We start from the raw sequence: 16,367 nt of genomic DNA on the forward strand, positions 1-16,367 counted from the left end.
GGTCGGAATAATTGCACATCCTTATTAACTTGAATATTTTTTTATATATTCTCAGTTCACTTGCTCACTCGCAGGTGTCAGAATAACACAAAAAATAAACTAGGGCAGAAAAATTACCCAATATCTGTGAAAATTAAAGAAAAGAGAAAATTGCCTTTAATGAAAATGCTAATGTTTACTCTAAGCATAATCTATAACTCTACTACTTAATTTAGTCTGTGGTCAATATTTCACTTTGACGTAACTTTGGCCATTAATTGTCATTTATCAGTAGTCAAAACTTATTGTTTTCTTCGTGTGACTTGGACGGACGTGTTTTCATTTTAATATTTTTATATTTATTTCACTTAATATCAAAATGAAGAAATGGTGGAACTGGATGTTAGGAATAGCATTATTTTGTTTACTGTTTATTGCAATACCTTTAACATTTAGTGGTGATGAAAAGGAAAAATTAAAACCCATGTACGATAATTACATTCAAAAGTTTAATAAAACTTATAAAGACAATCCAGAGGAATACGAAACGAGGTTTAAATATTTCGTGGTAAGATATTAAAATGTTATTAATTATACATTAAGTTTTTATTGCACAATATACAGTTACTAAAGTTTTTAAAACTTTTTTAAGGCGTCCGTACGAGAAATTGAACTTCTCAATTCTGAGTCTAGAGGTCCGGAACAGCATCGAGCTCGATATGGTCTGACTAAGTTATCAGATATGTCGAAAGCCGAGTACAGAGATGTCCATTTATCAGATGAGAAACCACATAAAAGAAGACATAGAGAAAATAAGAATTACAACAAGAAGAATAATAAAACAAGCAACGTGTTTGATATAGATGACGCAGAGAGTGATAATTCATCCGGCAATTCACCTCATAACAATATTTATATTATTATCAGAAAGAAAAGAGCTACTTTGCCTTTAAAAGTTGATTGGTAAGTGTTTATAATATCTCTCTTCTTATTAATATAACAAATAAGGAAATTTGGATAGATGGGTGTTTGATTTCTTGTGACTTACAAACAGCTGAATACATCACATAGTATATTGTAAAGGAATACACATTATAATTAAGCTTACTTATCTTAAAACTTACGGTGAAGGAAAACATAGTGCAGCAACCTGCACAGCGTGGTTGACTATGGCCTAATCACCCTTAACTTAGGGTAGGCTCCGAGCTCCTCGGTGGGGACGTATAGTGAGCTGATGATGATCTTAAAACTATTAGGTATTAAAACAACTGTAAAAATAAATGAAATTGACTGCAACTTAATTGAATTTGTAACATTGTATAATTAAAATTTAAACAATTAGGCTGAGGTTTAATATTATAAAAAAATACTTGCTTACCATTTTAGATTTAAAAAAAAGAAATTGCATCTTTTTTGATGAATAAAAATTACATGATAATACATAATTTGTACACAATTTGATGTCATATTTATTTAATTGGACAAACAAATAGATAGTATGACATTGAAGTGCACTTATCATGTAGTTAATACATTTTTAATTTACATTATTTACTAACTACTAGACTGAAGAGCGTCGGTGGCTCAGGGGTCAAGCATTTGACTTGCAATCTGCAGGTCCTGGGTTCGAATCCCGTCATGTACCAATGTGTTTTTCGATTTCCGATTTACATATGTACATTTATACGACGTTCTTACGGTGATGGAAAACATCGTGATACAACCTGCACATATCTGAGAAGAAATTCAAAGATATGTGTGAAGTCAACCAACCCGCACTTGGCCAGCGTGGTTGACTATGGCCTAATCACCCTTAACTTAGGGTAAGCTCTGAGCCCCTTGGTGGGGACGTACAGTGAGCTGATGATGATCATGACTAACTACTAACTGTTTTTATACACTATTTTTTCTAATTTAAGTTACAACAGATTATATATTTATTAAATTTTATGTTTACTTTACACACCTACTATTGCATCACAGCATATTAAAAGCTAACCTTAATAATGTAAATTTTAATAGCAAAAAAGGGTGTCATTAGTGTTATTGATCAGTAAGTTAATCCGTCCAACAGATATATTGGTAAGAAGAAAATTTTAAATTGATGTTTATTCAGATTAGCTTATTCACAAAAAAAACCTTCTTTCATTTCTTATAAGTAATGATATTGAACAAGGATAATTCATTCATAACAATAATCTACTGTTAGTTTTTTCAATGTTTATTTTGTTTTACCTTCATGAATATATCCATTTATAGAGATTATCACTAATTATAAAGAACGGCATTTTATATGTTAAAAAAATGTTATTAATACAAAGAGATATATTTTCTCTTATTCTGTACTAGCTGTCGCCCGCGACTCCATCTGCGCGGTATTAAAAAGAACTTAATAAGTAGCCTATGTGTTCTTTCAGACTATGTTCTACATCTATGCCAAATTACATAAAGATCAATTGAGCCGTTAATAATACCTTCAAACAACATCCATCCATCTAAACTTTCGCATTTATAATTTTAGTTAGATAATGTATACTAAATAATGTGTTTGTCTTTACAAATATTATTAAAAAGAAAGATTTGATTGAATACTTCGAAAGCTACATTTTTTTTTAATTTATGACCTGGTAACATAGACCTTTAGGTCATATCTTATTTGGATCGGAAACTTGAGGTATTTCCTTATACATAAGCTATCTTCTATTAAGAGCCCCGTCAAAGAATATCCATTTCATAGATTAAATACGGATTTACGGACAGACATTTTGAATTTTTTTTTAAATGCAGACACTTCAATATAATAAGTACATTAATTACTGCATTTTAAGGAATAATGTACTTTTGTGTTTTATGTAAATGACCAGTTTTTAACATTATATAAAGCGATCAAGGTACATAAACCAGTTTTGGGTTTATGTTCGTAAATTTTAATCATGTTTATGCATTCATTAGTATGCAAAACAAACTTTACCCAATTTAATAATAATATTCGTTATTAATAAATTGGTTCCATGCATCTGATATTAAGATGCGACTCATATCCTCCTACTGATATTATAAATGTGAATGTTTGGATGGATGTTTGTTAGAAGGTATTTCTGGAAAACACCGATCTAGCTGAAATTTGACATAGATGTACGACAGTGTAGAAAGACACATAAGCTACTAATTAAGGTTTTTTTTTTAATTTCGCGTACAGCTAGTAATATTATAAAGAGGAAAGATATGATTGATTTCATTGAATAGGCTCCGAAAGTGAATCGATTTGCAATTGTTCCACTGTTTGGAAGCTACACTAACTCCGGGTAACAGGTTATATATATATTTTTTAATTCCACGCAAACGAAATCCCAGGCAACAGCTTGTAAATAACGTTTCAGGGATTAAATGTATACGAAGTACAGGATGTTAATTTCGGAAATGAGAATAATGGTACTCCCGTCGGGTCGTGCGCGTATTGACCTTTTCTTGAAGTGACACGCACTTTTGACACCCTTGTAACGTGTTTGTAGATCTTAATATTCTATAAAAAAAAAGAATTATGAAACCAAAACGAAAAAGGCATAGTAACAAACATATTTTATGCTAATTAATAGTTCAAAATTTTCCATAATTAAAAACGTGTTACTGGACCAAGACATACCAAAGGCAAATTTAGTTTAAGCAAGGATTGAGTTTATGAATGGAATTTCTTTGCTCTAATAACTTATAACTTAGACCTAGGCTAAGCTTACATACCGCGAATTATAAGCGACTAAGTTGCAATCCAATAACTTGAAGTTAGTTCAATTGACCGTGTGACCTGAATAACTTGGGATATTCTTTAAAGACACGTTAGCTTTTTTATATCATAAGGTGGCAAACGAGCGAGCGGCCATCTGAAATCACTGAAATAGCGAAGTGATCGTTGTCCATAGATATACGCAATTGCATATGCGTTGCCTACCTTTAATCGAGGGACGAGAGGATGCAAAGATGGGAAATATTTTCCCTTCCCATGCATCCTCTCGTCCGGAAAGTCGACTTCCACTTTCCTTATAAGAAAAAGTGTGGGAAAGGAAAGAGGACTAAAATTAGGCTTCCGGTACGCAAACTCGTCAGACTGTACGCGGAATTGCTTCCACTTGAGGCGTATCTTCTGTGTGGTCATGGTATTTCACCAGGCGAGCCGGGACAATTCATGCGAAGATATTAAAGCGGGATCTACCACTGCTTATCTTTATGAACAATTCAATATGCAAAATAGAACAAGCCATTATTCAAAAATACTAACAAACCTAATTGTATCCTTTTGAAATTTCATTGAAGCACACGAATTTTGATAACTGATGACTAGTAGACTTCTAGAAGCGCTTATTGAGCGTAAAATCCACCAACATGTCTCATAAATTTTGTCGATGTCGTTAATAATATGTTTTCGCAACTGTCACGCAAATATTCGTAATAGATCATAGGATGATTTAAAATTCCAATACACTAGAAAAAAGAAGTCCGACCGTCAAATATCTACCATCACGTCGTCACTTTGTTGTTTTTTTTTTTAGGAGAGACAAAGGCGTGGTTGGCCCTGTCAGGGATCAAGGTCTTTGTGGAGCGTGCTGGGCGTTCAGCACGGTAGGTGTCATGGAGACTATGGCAGCCATGTCTACAGGGAAACTGCAGCCTCTAAGTGTACAGGTAAGGTATAATTAGAATACGTAACAGTGCTTTTTCTAGGATAGAAATAGACAAAAACAAATGAATTTAGAACCTCTTTTTTGAAATCGGAGAAAATCAGTGACATATAAGTGGACTGGCTATAAAATATAGTATTTTGTGCCTTGATTTCAGCCATTTTGGTGTTGATGATAGAGGTTTGTAGCGGTGGTTTGAATTCAAAGTAATAATATAGATAGAATTAACTCCAAAGCGTTACAATATAACAGTGGGCCTAACATGTATATTTGCGAGATGTGTGTTATCATCGTCAATTTCGTCAAAATTAGCATGAGATTTTTTGTGTACTTTAGGGCCGATAAGGGGGTGCTGCATAAACTTTAATTCAATTTTTGTCGATGACGATACGATGGCGTTTATCACAAATATTCATGCTAGGCCCACCAATATCTCTACTGTGATACATGTATTAATACATAATGCAGTCTGTTTTGTGATAAAGTCGTGCGACTTCCCGCTTAGTGGAAATAACCATAACAGTAACGAGTTTTGAATGGCGAATGCATTTTTCGACCGGTTTTAAGATTTTGTGCAGTTTTGGTTGTTTTTTCGAAACTGACACTTTCGGAGTAAATGTTTTTTTGAAGTTGTTTACGTTTTAAGGACCCTTTTGGAGGCCATTGAACTGAAATTTACTTTAATTTATTTAACATAAGACTAACTGTGTTTTGACTTTTTAATACAGAATTTATTGCTTCACTTATTTTATTTTATTTGTATGTAAAATGGTGTAATACATAAGGCAAAATAAAATTGATCTTTAGTTGGATAAATTAATAGCAATTCTACTAATATTATAAATGTTTAGATGGATGAAAATTGACACAGATCTTTGTTTTAATACATCGCGGACAGAGTCGCGGACGACAGATAGTTCCTAAATTATTCCTTCAATTAAAAAAAAAAACATAATTAAGCATTTACAATCCCCGTTCATTCGTCCAGTTACATTCCAGTTTGGGGTGTTTGTTTTTTTAATGTCTTGATTTTCATTATTTTCTACTGAGATATTTTTTTTATATGTTTTGTTGAATCTTGTTGTTTCCTTTATTTAATAATCTTAATTGTTACTAAATAAATTGAAGCATGAAAGTGAAATTTGATATTTCGTAAAGAAAACACGATTTAATATAGGTCAGTTTTTGATTTTTTCGAATAAAGTCACGTGATGTAATTAGCTTTTTTTTGAGTTTATCTTACTTATATTATAAATACGAAAGTTACGATGGATGGATGTTTATTATTATAGAAGATATTTCCAAAACGGCTGCATCTCTAAAATTAATTTAAGCGGATTTCCTATCACGAGGTCGGGTGTTCGAATCCCACCATTCGACTATTGTCGTAAACCATGTCCTTACAAGCATAGAGTTTAGTTGGAATGGTACAAGAAATATTAGTAAATTTACAAAAAATAGAAGAACACATAGGCTATTAATAACAAATCCTCAATGTTGTCAGGAAGCAATAGACTGCGCGGGGCTGGGAAACAGCGGATGCGAAGGTGGCGATATCTGTCTGCTGCTGGACTGGCTGATGATGACGGACACGCCAGTGCTAGCCGACAAGGAGTATCCGCTGAAGCTACGCGACGGCGTGTGCAAAGCTAATGCCACTGGAACTGGTGTACGAGTCGAGAGCTTCACTTGTAATGAGTAAGTTGGCTAATGGTGTTGGCTTGAAAAAGGTTATAAATAAAAAAGGTTAACTAACTCTAGGGAAAAATAAGAAACGGAATTCATAAACCTTACTATTCTAAATCATTTTAGCGTGTATGCAGAAGGTCAAAATGGAATAACATGTGATTATATGTCTCCTTGAGGTTCGAGCTACCCTTAGTTTGGAGTGTCTAGGCTTTTAGTCTATGTAACCTAATGGGGATGGGGGGGGATAGGTTACTAAATGATCCTCTTAGTGTAGACTTCTCATACCAAATCTTATCTAAAAGACTCTAAGTGTATTGGATACATTTAACCGTTAAATAAACTACCGTGATACTTGTATTTGATATATATTGTCTTTGTTTTTTGTTCAAAGAAAGTGAGGGAGATAACTATATCTTACTATCTTACTAATATTATAAATGCGAATGTTTGGATGTATGGATGGATGTTTGTATCTTCAGAATGGCTGCATTGATCAGTTTAACATAGATATAAAACAATCTGGAAGAACTCATAGGCTACTAATTAAGTTTTCTGTAAGTCCGCGTGGACGGAATCGCGGGCGACTGCAAGTGATTTTACAAAATTGTTTAGACAATTAAAAGCAATAGGAAGTGTAAAAGGTTTCTTGTTTATTCCAGTTTTGTGGATACAGAGGATAAGATACTGGAAATGATCGCGACTCACGGCCCTGTGACGGTCGCTGTGAACGCTCTCACCTGGCAGAACTATTTAGGTGGAGTTATACAATATCACTGCAGGTAAATATATTCCTGTATCTTTTCAGATAAAAAAGGGTAAATGATAAAAAAATCTTTATTAAGAAAAAAAAAATAACAAAATTTTATCGGCTCTATCTCCGGAACTAGTTGAAACTGTGTTTCAGGAGACACCGAGAAAAAATTTTACAGACCTTACCCAGTTTTCGATTTGCAACTTAAAAATATTCAAAATAGTGTATAAAACGTTTATGAAATTATGAAATGTTCTATTTGCAATATTACTTTTGATATTATTAAGTCATAGTATGTCATATATACGTAACTTTGCATGACACAGTCGAGGACGTTAATTTCCTACCCATTTCAACGCAAAGCCATTCGACTCATACAGATCAATTTAGTCGAATGCTTATCCACATACATCATCAGCTCACTATACGTCCCCAATGAGGGGCTCGGAGCCTACTCTAAGTTAGTGACTAGGCCATAGTCAACCATAGCCCAGTGCACGTTGACTTCACACATATCTTTGAATTTCTTCTTCAGATATGTGCAGCATCACGATGTTTTCCTTCACCGGAAGGATGTCGGATAAATGTACATATGTTAATCGGAAAATCGAAAAACACATTGGTACATGGCGGGATTCGAACCCAGAACCTATAGATTATAAATCAAGCGCTTAAGCCTTGAGCCACCGACGCTCTGATTCGTGTTAAATTATAGCTCTTATGATAAACAATCCTTAGTGGAAATTGTATTTAATTCTACGAACATTTGACGTTTTCCAGCGGTGAACCACGTGACCTAAACCACGCTGTCCAACTGATTGGTTACGATCTGTCCGCTGACGTCCCTCATTATATAGTGAAGAATTCTTGGGGCAAAGAGTTTGGCAATGCTGGCTATTTGAACTTGGCTATTGGTACTAACGTTTGCGGATTGGCAAACGAAGTGGCATCAGTTAATATCAAATAAGACATAGCCTAATTATTTATGATATAAGAGATTTTATAATCCATCCAAGATAATTCTGCATAGCTTATATATATATATATATATATAAAAGAAAGTCGTGTTAGTTACACTATTTATAACTCAAGAACGACTTTACCGATATGGTTGAAAATTAGTGAGGAGGTAGCTTAGAGCCAGGAGACGGACATAGGATACTATTTATTCATTTTTTTTAGAATTTATCCCTTGAAGAGCTGCTTTTTATTTAACTTATCTATACATTAAGTTTTTTTATATATCCACGCGGACGGAGTCGCGGGCGACAGCTAGTAGGTAATAAAAAATATGGCTGCCTTATTTGAATGTCGCGTCTCTAAGGCGTTTAGTATGATTGTCTACCATTCTGAACTTGTTTGACAAAATTTTATTAAGTTACATTTCCAATATTGGTAAATCGTTTTTACGCTCGTTCACTGCCTTGTAAATAAAATTTACTCCAAAGCGTCAAATAACGCTATATATTTGGCAAACATGTTTGACAAGATGTTTGATTGTTGGACAATCAGTATTGCCATGTGCAAACTTTAATACAGTGGTTCCCAAACTTATTTTGTCTACTGCCCACTTTGAGAATAAATATTTTTTTAGCGCTCCCATATTAGAGTTTAAGCAATCTTTTAATTCATATTCGTTTATGTTCACAAGTTGTTGTTGAGAGTCGAGAGTTCATGCAGTCGTTGTCTAAGAGGCCTCCTAGCTAAATAAAATTACAATCACCCCCCCAGGCCTCTACACAACGCCTCCATTTTCTTTCTGGGTCTCTCACCGCCCCCCTTGAGACCTGCAGCGCCCACAAGGGGGCGTTATTGCCCACTTTGTGAAAGACTGCTTTAATACATTGCAGAGTTATTTTGTATGAGTTATATTTATACATTTGTTTAACAGTGGTTCTAAAGTTTAATTCAAGAGTTTTTTATGTGATATTTTAAAGTTTAGTTGTATTTGTGATGTTTAATATTGAATTTAATTTCTCGAATTCCAGATTTATGCGTTTCGAATACTCTTTTTTTCTTTTTAATAAATAACATAATAATAGTTGAATCGTGTTCAATGTGCCTTAAATCATAAGAATGCTCAGAAACTTTATTAATTAAGAATAATTTTTAGTAATAATTATAAAGTGTGATTATAACAATTTATAAAGCTCTCTGTTTGTAATAGGTTTTTTATTAAAAAATAAAAAATCCAAAAAAAAAAAATCAACCGTCCATTTTTAGACATTTTACAAAATTTATTGTTGTTACAAAAAATATCACGTCAAATGTGTTGAAGATATCAATATAAAAAAAAAACTAATTTTTTCACGGCTGAAAGCATTTATAAGTAGTATGTTTTTTTTATAATAATTATAGGAAATACTCTCTGAAAGTCGAATTAATTGTTCTTGCCAATTTTGTTTTTTTTTTTGTAGAATTTACTTCATAGACAATAATATTTTTGTGTCCAATCCTTTATTTATTTTAGGAAAAATATTTGATTAATGTTTAAAAACTATTAAAACAAAAATAATACTAATTAATCATGGGCTGAAAAATGGCAACTATTTAATTACAAATAATTAAAAAAATAATATTAAGATTTATTCATACCTTTATATGATTGTCATTTTATTTGAAGGGAAAAGATTTTTTGATATCGAAAATATATTTAAATTTAATATCTTGACTGAGAAATCATTCCATATACTTTTGTACCATTAAACTATGGTTTAAGAAAAAAAACTTAAAAAAACCCACCCTCGTTTGAAGTGAACGTGACAGATTTTTTTTTACTTTTATACTCTGTTGTAGATTTACTGCATAATCTGTAAAAAGCTATGAATATCATGTTGTTTTTTTTTCTTAGTAAATAATATTTAAGTGCCAATTTGTAGTTACATATGGTCAGTCGTGTTTTAATGCTTTTAAATAAATTTTTTATAAGATACTGTTGTTTTTTATTTCTAATATTATTTGTGATGTTCACCATAGATTATGTTATTTCTAGAAGTCAACTATACCACATTACGTTTGCGCGCGCTTTTAAATGTCAAAAGTTTATCAAACCTCGGGTACATGTATAAAAATCACTTGATAATTTGCGGTTAAAATAGTTTCCCATCATTGTTTGTATATCTGATATCAAACCAATATTTACGACGTTTGATAAGAGCATACTAGCGATACGCCCTAGCTTTGAACGGGTTTTGTAAATCTCGATTATCACCTATATTACATTGCCATCTCTCATTGTCTTCAAAAAAGGCAAAATGTCAGTATATTAGCGTAAATGCGTAACCTTTTATGTGTTACTTTCAAAATAATACGTGTGTAAATCAGGTTTGAACCGGTTTATAAATTCAGGTCATATAGATTCGAACCGTTGAGCTGCAACTCAACTTACCGACGACGCCTTGATGTACAGTCAGCGTGATATAGATCGTAACAGACAAGATATGCAAATATATAGGTACACCAAAAGTAATCAATTATATCGGTACAACAAAAGTCCTCAAATTAATAGATACATTCACCCTGCTCAAATACATCGGTACATGGCGTCAAATATATGAGTACATGCAAGGTGCCCATAAATATCGTAGCAGCCACAGCGTCATAAGTAACGAAGCAGTCAAGGTGTGCGAAAAGATCGTAACATTTGACAAAATTGAACTCTATTTGTAGTTGATACTTGTAGTACAATTTGGAATAAACTACTTCTGTTAAATTCATTTGACACTTTGCATCAAACCACTGAAGTAAGGGATACATTTTTTAGGATGAAACACTGAACTGTAACTTTCGATTCGATTAAGTTAAAAACGTATACATTTTCACGCCTGTTACATATAGGGGTAGGCAGAGACTATGAACTTTTATTTGGCTTATCCAAACTAATCTTCGCAATAAGTTCTTCTTCTTCTTCTTCTTTTTCTCGACTCTTCGACCCTTCGACTCTTCGACTCTTAGACTCTTAGACTCTTAGACTCTTCGACTCTTAGACTCTTAGACTCTTCGACTCTTAGACTCTTAGACCGTTAGACTCTTAGACACTTAGACTCTTAGACCGTTAGCCTCTTAGACCGTTAGACTCTTAGACCGTTAGACTCTTAGACCGTTAGACTCTTAGACCGTTAGACTCTTAGACCGTTAGACCGTTAGACTCTTAGACCGTTAGACTCTTAGACCGTTAGACTCTTAGACCGTTAGACTCTTCGACCTTAGACTCTTAGACCGTTAGACTCTTAGCCTCTTAGACTCTTAGACCTTTAGACTCTTATACTCTTAGACCGTTAGACTCTTAGTCCGTTAGACTCTTAGACTCTTAGACCGTTAGACTCTTAGACTCTTCGACTCTTAGACTCTTCGACTCTTAGACTCTTAGACCGTTAGATTCTTAGACTCTTAGACCGTTAGCCTCTTAGACCGTTAGACTCTTAGACCGTTAGACTCTTAGACCGTTAGACTCTTAGACCGTTAGACTCTTAGACCGTTAGACTCTTAGACCGTTAGACTCTTAGACCGTTAGACTCTTAGACCGTTAGACCCTTATACCTTTAGACCCTTATACCTTTAGACCCTTATACCTTTAGACCCTTATACCTTTAGACCCTTATACCTTTATATACTTATACCTTTAGACCCTTAGACCCTTAGACTCTTAGACCGTTAGACTCTTAGACCTTTAGACTCTTATACTCTTAGACCGTTAGACTCTTAGTCCGTTAGACTCTTAGACCGTTAGACTCTTAGACCGTTAGACTCTTAGACCGTTAGACTCTTAGACCGTTAGACTCTTAGACCATTAGACTCTTAGACCGTTAGACTCTTAGACTCTTAGACCGTTAGACTCTTAGACCGTTAGACTCTTAGACCTTAGACTCTTAGACTCTTCGACTCTTAGACTCTTAGACTCTTAGACTCTTCGACTCTTCGACTCTTCGACTCTTAGACTCTTAGACTCTTAGACTCTTAGACTCTTAGACTCTTAGACTCTTCGACTCTTAGACTCTTAGACCGTTAGACTCTTAGACCGTTAGCCTCTTAGACCGTTAGCCTCTTAGACCGTTAGACTCTAAGACTCTTAGACCGTTAGACTCTTAGACCGTTAGACTCTTAGACCGTTAGACTCTTAGACCGTTAGACTCTTAGACTCTTAGACCGTTAGACTCTTAGACCGTTAGACTCTTAGACCGTTAGACCCTTATACCTTTAGACCCTTATACCTTTAGACCCTTATACCTTTAGATACTTATACCTTTAGACCCTTAGACCCTTAGACCCTTAGACTCTTAGACTCTTAGACCGTTAGACTCTTAGACTCTTAGACCGTTAGACTCTTAGACCGTTAGACTCTTAGACTCTTAGACCGTTAGACTCTTAGACCGTTAGACCGTTAGACCCTTATACCTTTAGACCCTTATACCTTTAGACCCTTATACCTTTAGACCCTTAGACCCTTAGACTCTTAGACTCTTAGACCGTTAGACTCTTAGACTCTTAGACCGTTAGACTCTTAGACCGTTAGACTCTTAGACCGTTAGACTCTTAGACCGTTAGACTCTTAGACCGTTAGACTCTTAGACCGTTAGACTCTTAGACCGTTAGACCGTTAGACTCTTAGACCGTTAGACTCTTCGACCGTTAGACCCTTATACCTTTAGACCCTTATACCTTTAGACCCTTAGACCTTTAGACTCTTAGACTCTTAGACCCTTATACCTTTAGACCCTTAGACATGTGTATATGTAAACAGAGAAGACTTGCTATTTTTAGCAATCCATTACCTAGTTACGTATGCTGAGACCCCCACGAATGCCCGCGTCAGCGAGATATTCTAAGAACATTGTATTACATTGTAACAATCATCGTCTGACTTAACGTAACGGATGTTGATAACATTCCTGAGGGTCAAATTACCAGATAGGATAATATTTCTCTAGCATAAGAACAATAGCATTGTAAGTTAGTCTTAAGCCAACTCTGGTAGCGAGCATACGAACTTTCGTTAGCACTTGTAATCAATATACATGTCTAATTAAAATAAAGTCGTATTTTTAAAAGGCCTTCCGGCTCCCACAACACTTGACTGGCGCAGCCGGTAGGATTTTCGCGTCGCGTTTTACTCCAAATCAGAAAAATTCGACGAGCGTTTTCTAACGTTTTCATACGAGAATCCTCGAACCAAACAAATTCGTCAAGAAGAACGGCAGGCCAAGGCAGAGCTCCAGATTAAGACTCACCAGGAGGGACATGGACAGCATGTGAGTAGACTCTATCGCTATTCCATCTGATTTAATCCAATCCTATTCCACATTAATTATAAGTGTCTAGAGATACGTAGTGTATTTTCCAAAAATTGATTTGCACTATATATTTCTTTTAATTAGTATATAAGAACATTTTGAAAGAAAATTTTATTAAACTTTTAAATACTATTAAATAAATAAAAATGTCTAAGATCACACAAATTCCCAAAGAACTTTCAGGAATCATCCCCAAATTCGACGGTGATGAAAGTTTATTAAATCTTTTTATAAGAAAAAGTGAATATGTTATTAAATTAAGTAGAGAAGCAGGTAATTTAGAACAAGACCTATATATATTCCAAGTCATTACATCCAAACTAACAGGCAAAGCAGCAACATTAATAAGTGAAAGACCAGACATTGAGACATGGAATGAACTTAAATTAGCTTTTGAACAACATTTCGGTGATCCACGTTCCGAAGAATGTATCGCGATTGAATTAGAAACTTTAAAAATTAACAATGGCGAATCTTATCTTGATTTTTGTAATAGAATACAGCATATTAAAAGTACACTATTTGCAAAAGTAAACCGAATTAGTGACGTAAATCTGCGCAAAAGTAAAATCACAATTTACGATCACATGTCAATGAACGTATTTCTCTATAATTTACCAGAAGATTTATTACGCATAGTGCGATTAAAAGGATGCAACTCACTTGAAGATGCCCTAAGCATTGTTTTAGAAGAAGTAAATTTCTTATATCAGTATCAAACTAGAAATAAAATGCTTCGATTACCTAATAACGCGCAACAAAAGCCGCAACTAATCACACAAAATCCTTTCATAGACAAAAATGTAATGAAACCTTTCTTTTCTCAAAATACACAACAAAGTAATTTTAAATTCGGAATACCACAACAAGACAACTTACAAACGAAACCTATTTACCAGGCGCAACATTCACAGCCTAATTTTAAATTCGGTATTCCACATACACACACAACATATAATACGAAACCGATATATCAATCACAAACACAACCTAAATTTAAATTTGGTATTACTCCAAGCAAGCAATTTAGATTACCTCAACAACAATCTGGATATAAACCCAACTTAAATTCGCAACCTACTGGTTATAGACCACCACCTCATTTACTAAAACCACAATTCCAACCCAAAACACAGACAACGGACGTTAGCATGCGTACCGCACCCCCCATTAAGCCTCAAGCTTTTCGCATGAACCAATTGTACAACATAAAAGACGACATTCCTTATGATGAAAGTGAATATTACTTTGACGAGTATAACGAATATTACCCAGAGCAGTACCAATTAGAACAAAATGATTACGATGAAAATATTAATTCTTATAATGAACAGGATGAATCTCTATTAACAGATGACGAAAATTTTCCCATGAAAGCCTCGAACAAAAACCGGAAATAATCCATATTAATTATTCTGACCCTAGATTAAAATTACCATACATTGAAATCCCAGAAATAAACGCAAAATTTATGATCGATACAGGAAGTTCACGATCATTTATAAGCCCGGCAAAGGCTAATGAATATTTTTATTATTGTAAAGAATACGAGCCTTTTGAAGTTATTAGCACACACGCTTCAAGCTTTCATAATGAAGTGATTTTGACACAATTATTTCCCACTTTTAATACTGACAAAATTCATAAATTTTATATATTTGATGTAGACGGAAGATACGACGGAGTAATAGGTAGTGATCTTTTGAAACAATTAAACTCCAAAATAGATATGAAAAACCAAATATTATACACAGACTCCGCTAAAATTCCTATTATTTATAACCCATCTAATGAAATTAGAATAGCCCCCCGTTGTGAACAACGAGTTAAATTACCCACCAATATTTTAAATGGCGAAGTTATTTTAAATTATACTGAATTCTGTAATGGCGTTAGAATGCCAAGCGCACTTGTAAAATGTCAGAATGGCTATGCAACCACAATAATTCAAAACACATCGGAAAAAGAAATTACCTTAAAGATAACAAAACCCTTTGACGTAACCCCATACAATAGTAGAACAGAAAGAATTAATATGAATAATTTACAAGACAGAGACAACATCCAAATAGATAAAATCTTAACGGAAAACTTAAATAGATTACGTTTAGAACACATGAACCCCGAAGAGCGCAATTGTATTAAAAAACTCTGTTCACAATATAAAGATATTTTTTATTCAGAACATTTACCTTTAACATTTACTAACGATGTCAAACATTATATAAGAACCCAAAACGAAGACCCTATTTTTGTCCGACCGTATAGACAACCACAAGTAATTAACGATGAAATTAATAAACAAGTAGACAAAATGTTAGCAAACGATATAATAAGACCTTCTTTCTCACCCTGGAGTGCACCAGTACACTTAATTCCTAAAAAGACCGATGCAAGTAACGAAAAGAAATATAGACTGGTTATCGATTATCGTAAACTAAATGAAATAACAATAGACGACAAGTACCCATTGCCGAACATAACGGACCTCTTTGATAAGTTAGGACGCAGTTGTTATTTTACTACACTAGACTTAGCTAGTGGATATCATCAAATAGAAGTAGCCGAAAAGGACAGACAAAAGACAGCTTTTAGTACACAGTCAGGACATTACGAGTTCACACGACTTCCCTTTGGTCTTAAGACAGGTCCAGCAACTTTCCAGCGCACAATGGACAATGTATTACGAGGTTTACAAGGAATACATTGCTTAGTTTATTTAGACGATATCATAATATATTCAACAAGCTTACAGGAACATATAGACAAATTAAGAACAGTATTTGATAGATTAAGACAAACCAATTTAAAAGTACAACTCGATAAATCAGAATTTTTAAGAAAAGAAGTATTATACTTAGGACACACAATAACCCCAGAAGGACTTAAACCAAATAACGATAAAATTAAAACCATTTTGAATTATCCTTTACCTAGAACGACAACAGAAATCAAAAGATTTTTAGGATTAATAGGTTATTATCG

General features: G+C 34.0%; 1 protein-coding gene across 1 annotated transcript; it reads left to right on the forward strand.

Annotated features, from left to right (window-relative positions):
* The first annotated feature begins 257 nt into the window (after positions 1–257).
* LOC106120853 (cathepsin O) lies at positions 258–8,140 on the forward strand. The gene is made up of 6 exons (XM_013316320.1): positions 258–547; positions 632–942; positions 4,524–4,656; positions 6,157–6,350; positions 7,001–7,120; positions 7,873–8,140. The coding sequence occupies exons 1-6, from the start codon at positions 359–361 to the stop codon at positions 8,057–8,059; spliced, it is 1,134 nt and encodes a 377-aa protein (XP_013171774.1). The 5' UTR covers positions 258–358; the 3' UTR covers positions 8,060–8,140.
* The last annotated feature ends 8,227 nt before the right edge of the window (positions 8,141–16,367 follow it).

The sequence above is a fragment of the Papilio xuthus genome, unplaced genomic scaffold, assembly GCF_000836235.2.
Source record: "Papilio xuthus unplaced genomic scaffold, Pxut_1.1 DF826949.1, whole genome shotgun sequence".
NCBI lineage: Eukaryota > Metazoa > Arthropoda > Insecta > Lepidoptera > Papilionidae > Papilio > Papilio xuthus.

Bases quoted from the DNA above. Each gene is read 5' to 3' on its own strand.
- LOC106120853 (XM_013316320.1), top strand. From the start codon at position 359: ATGAAGAAATGGTGGAACTGGATGTTAGGAATAGCATTATTTTGTTTA. The intron at 6,351-7,000 runs GTAAGTTGGCTA...TGTTTATTCCAG, and splicing joins GAGAGCTTCACTTGTAATGA to TTTTGTGGATACAGAGGATA. The intron at 7,121-7,872 runs GTAAATATATTC...GACGTTTTCCAG, and splicing joins GTTATACAATATCACTGCAG to CGGTGAACCACGTGACCTAA.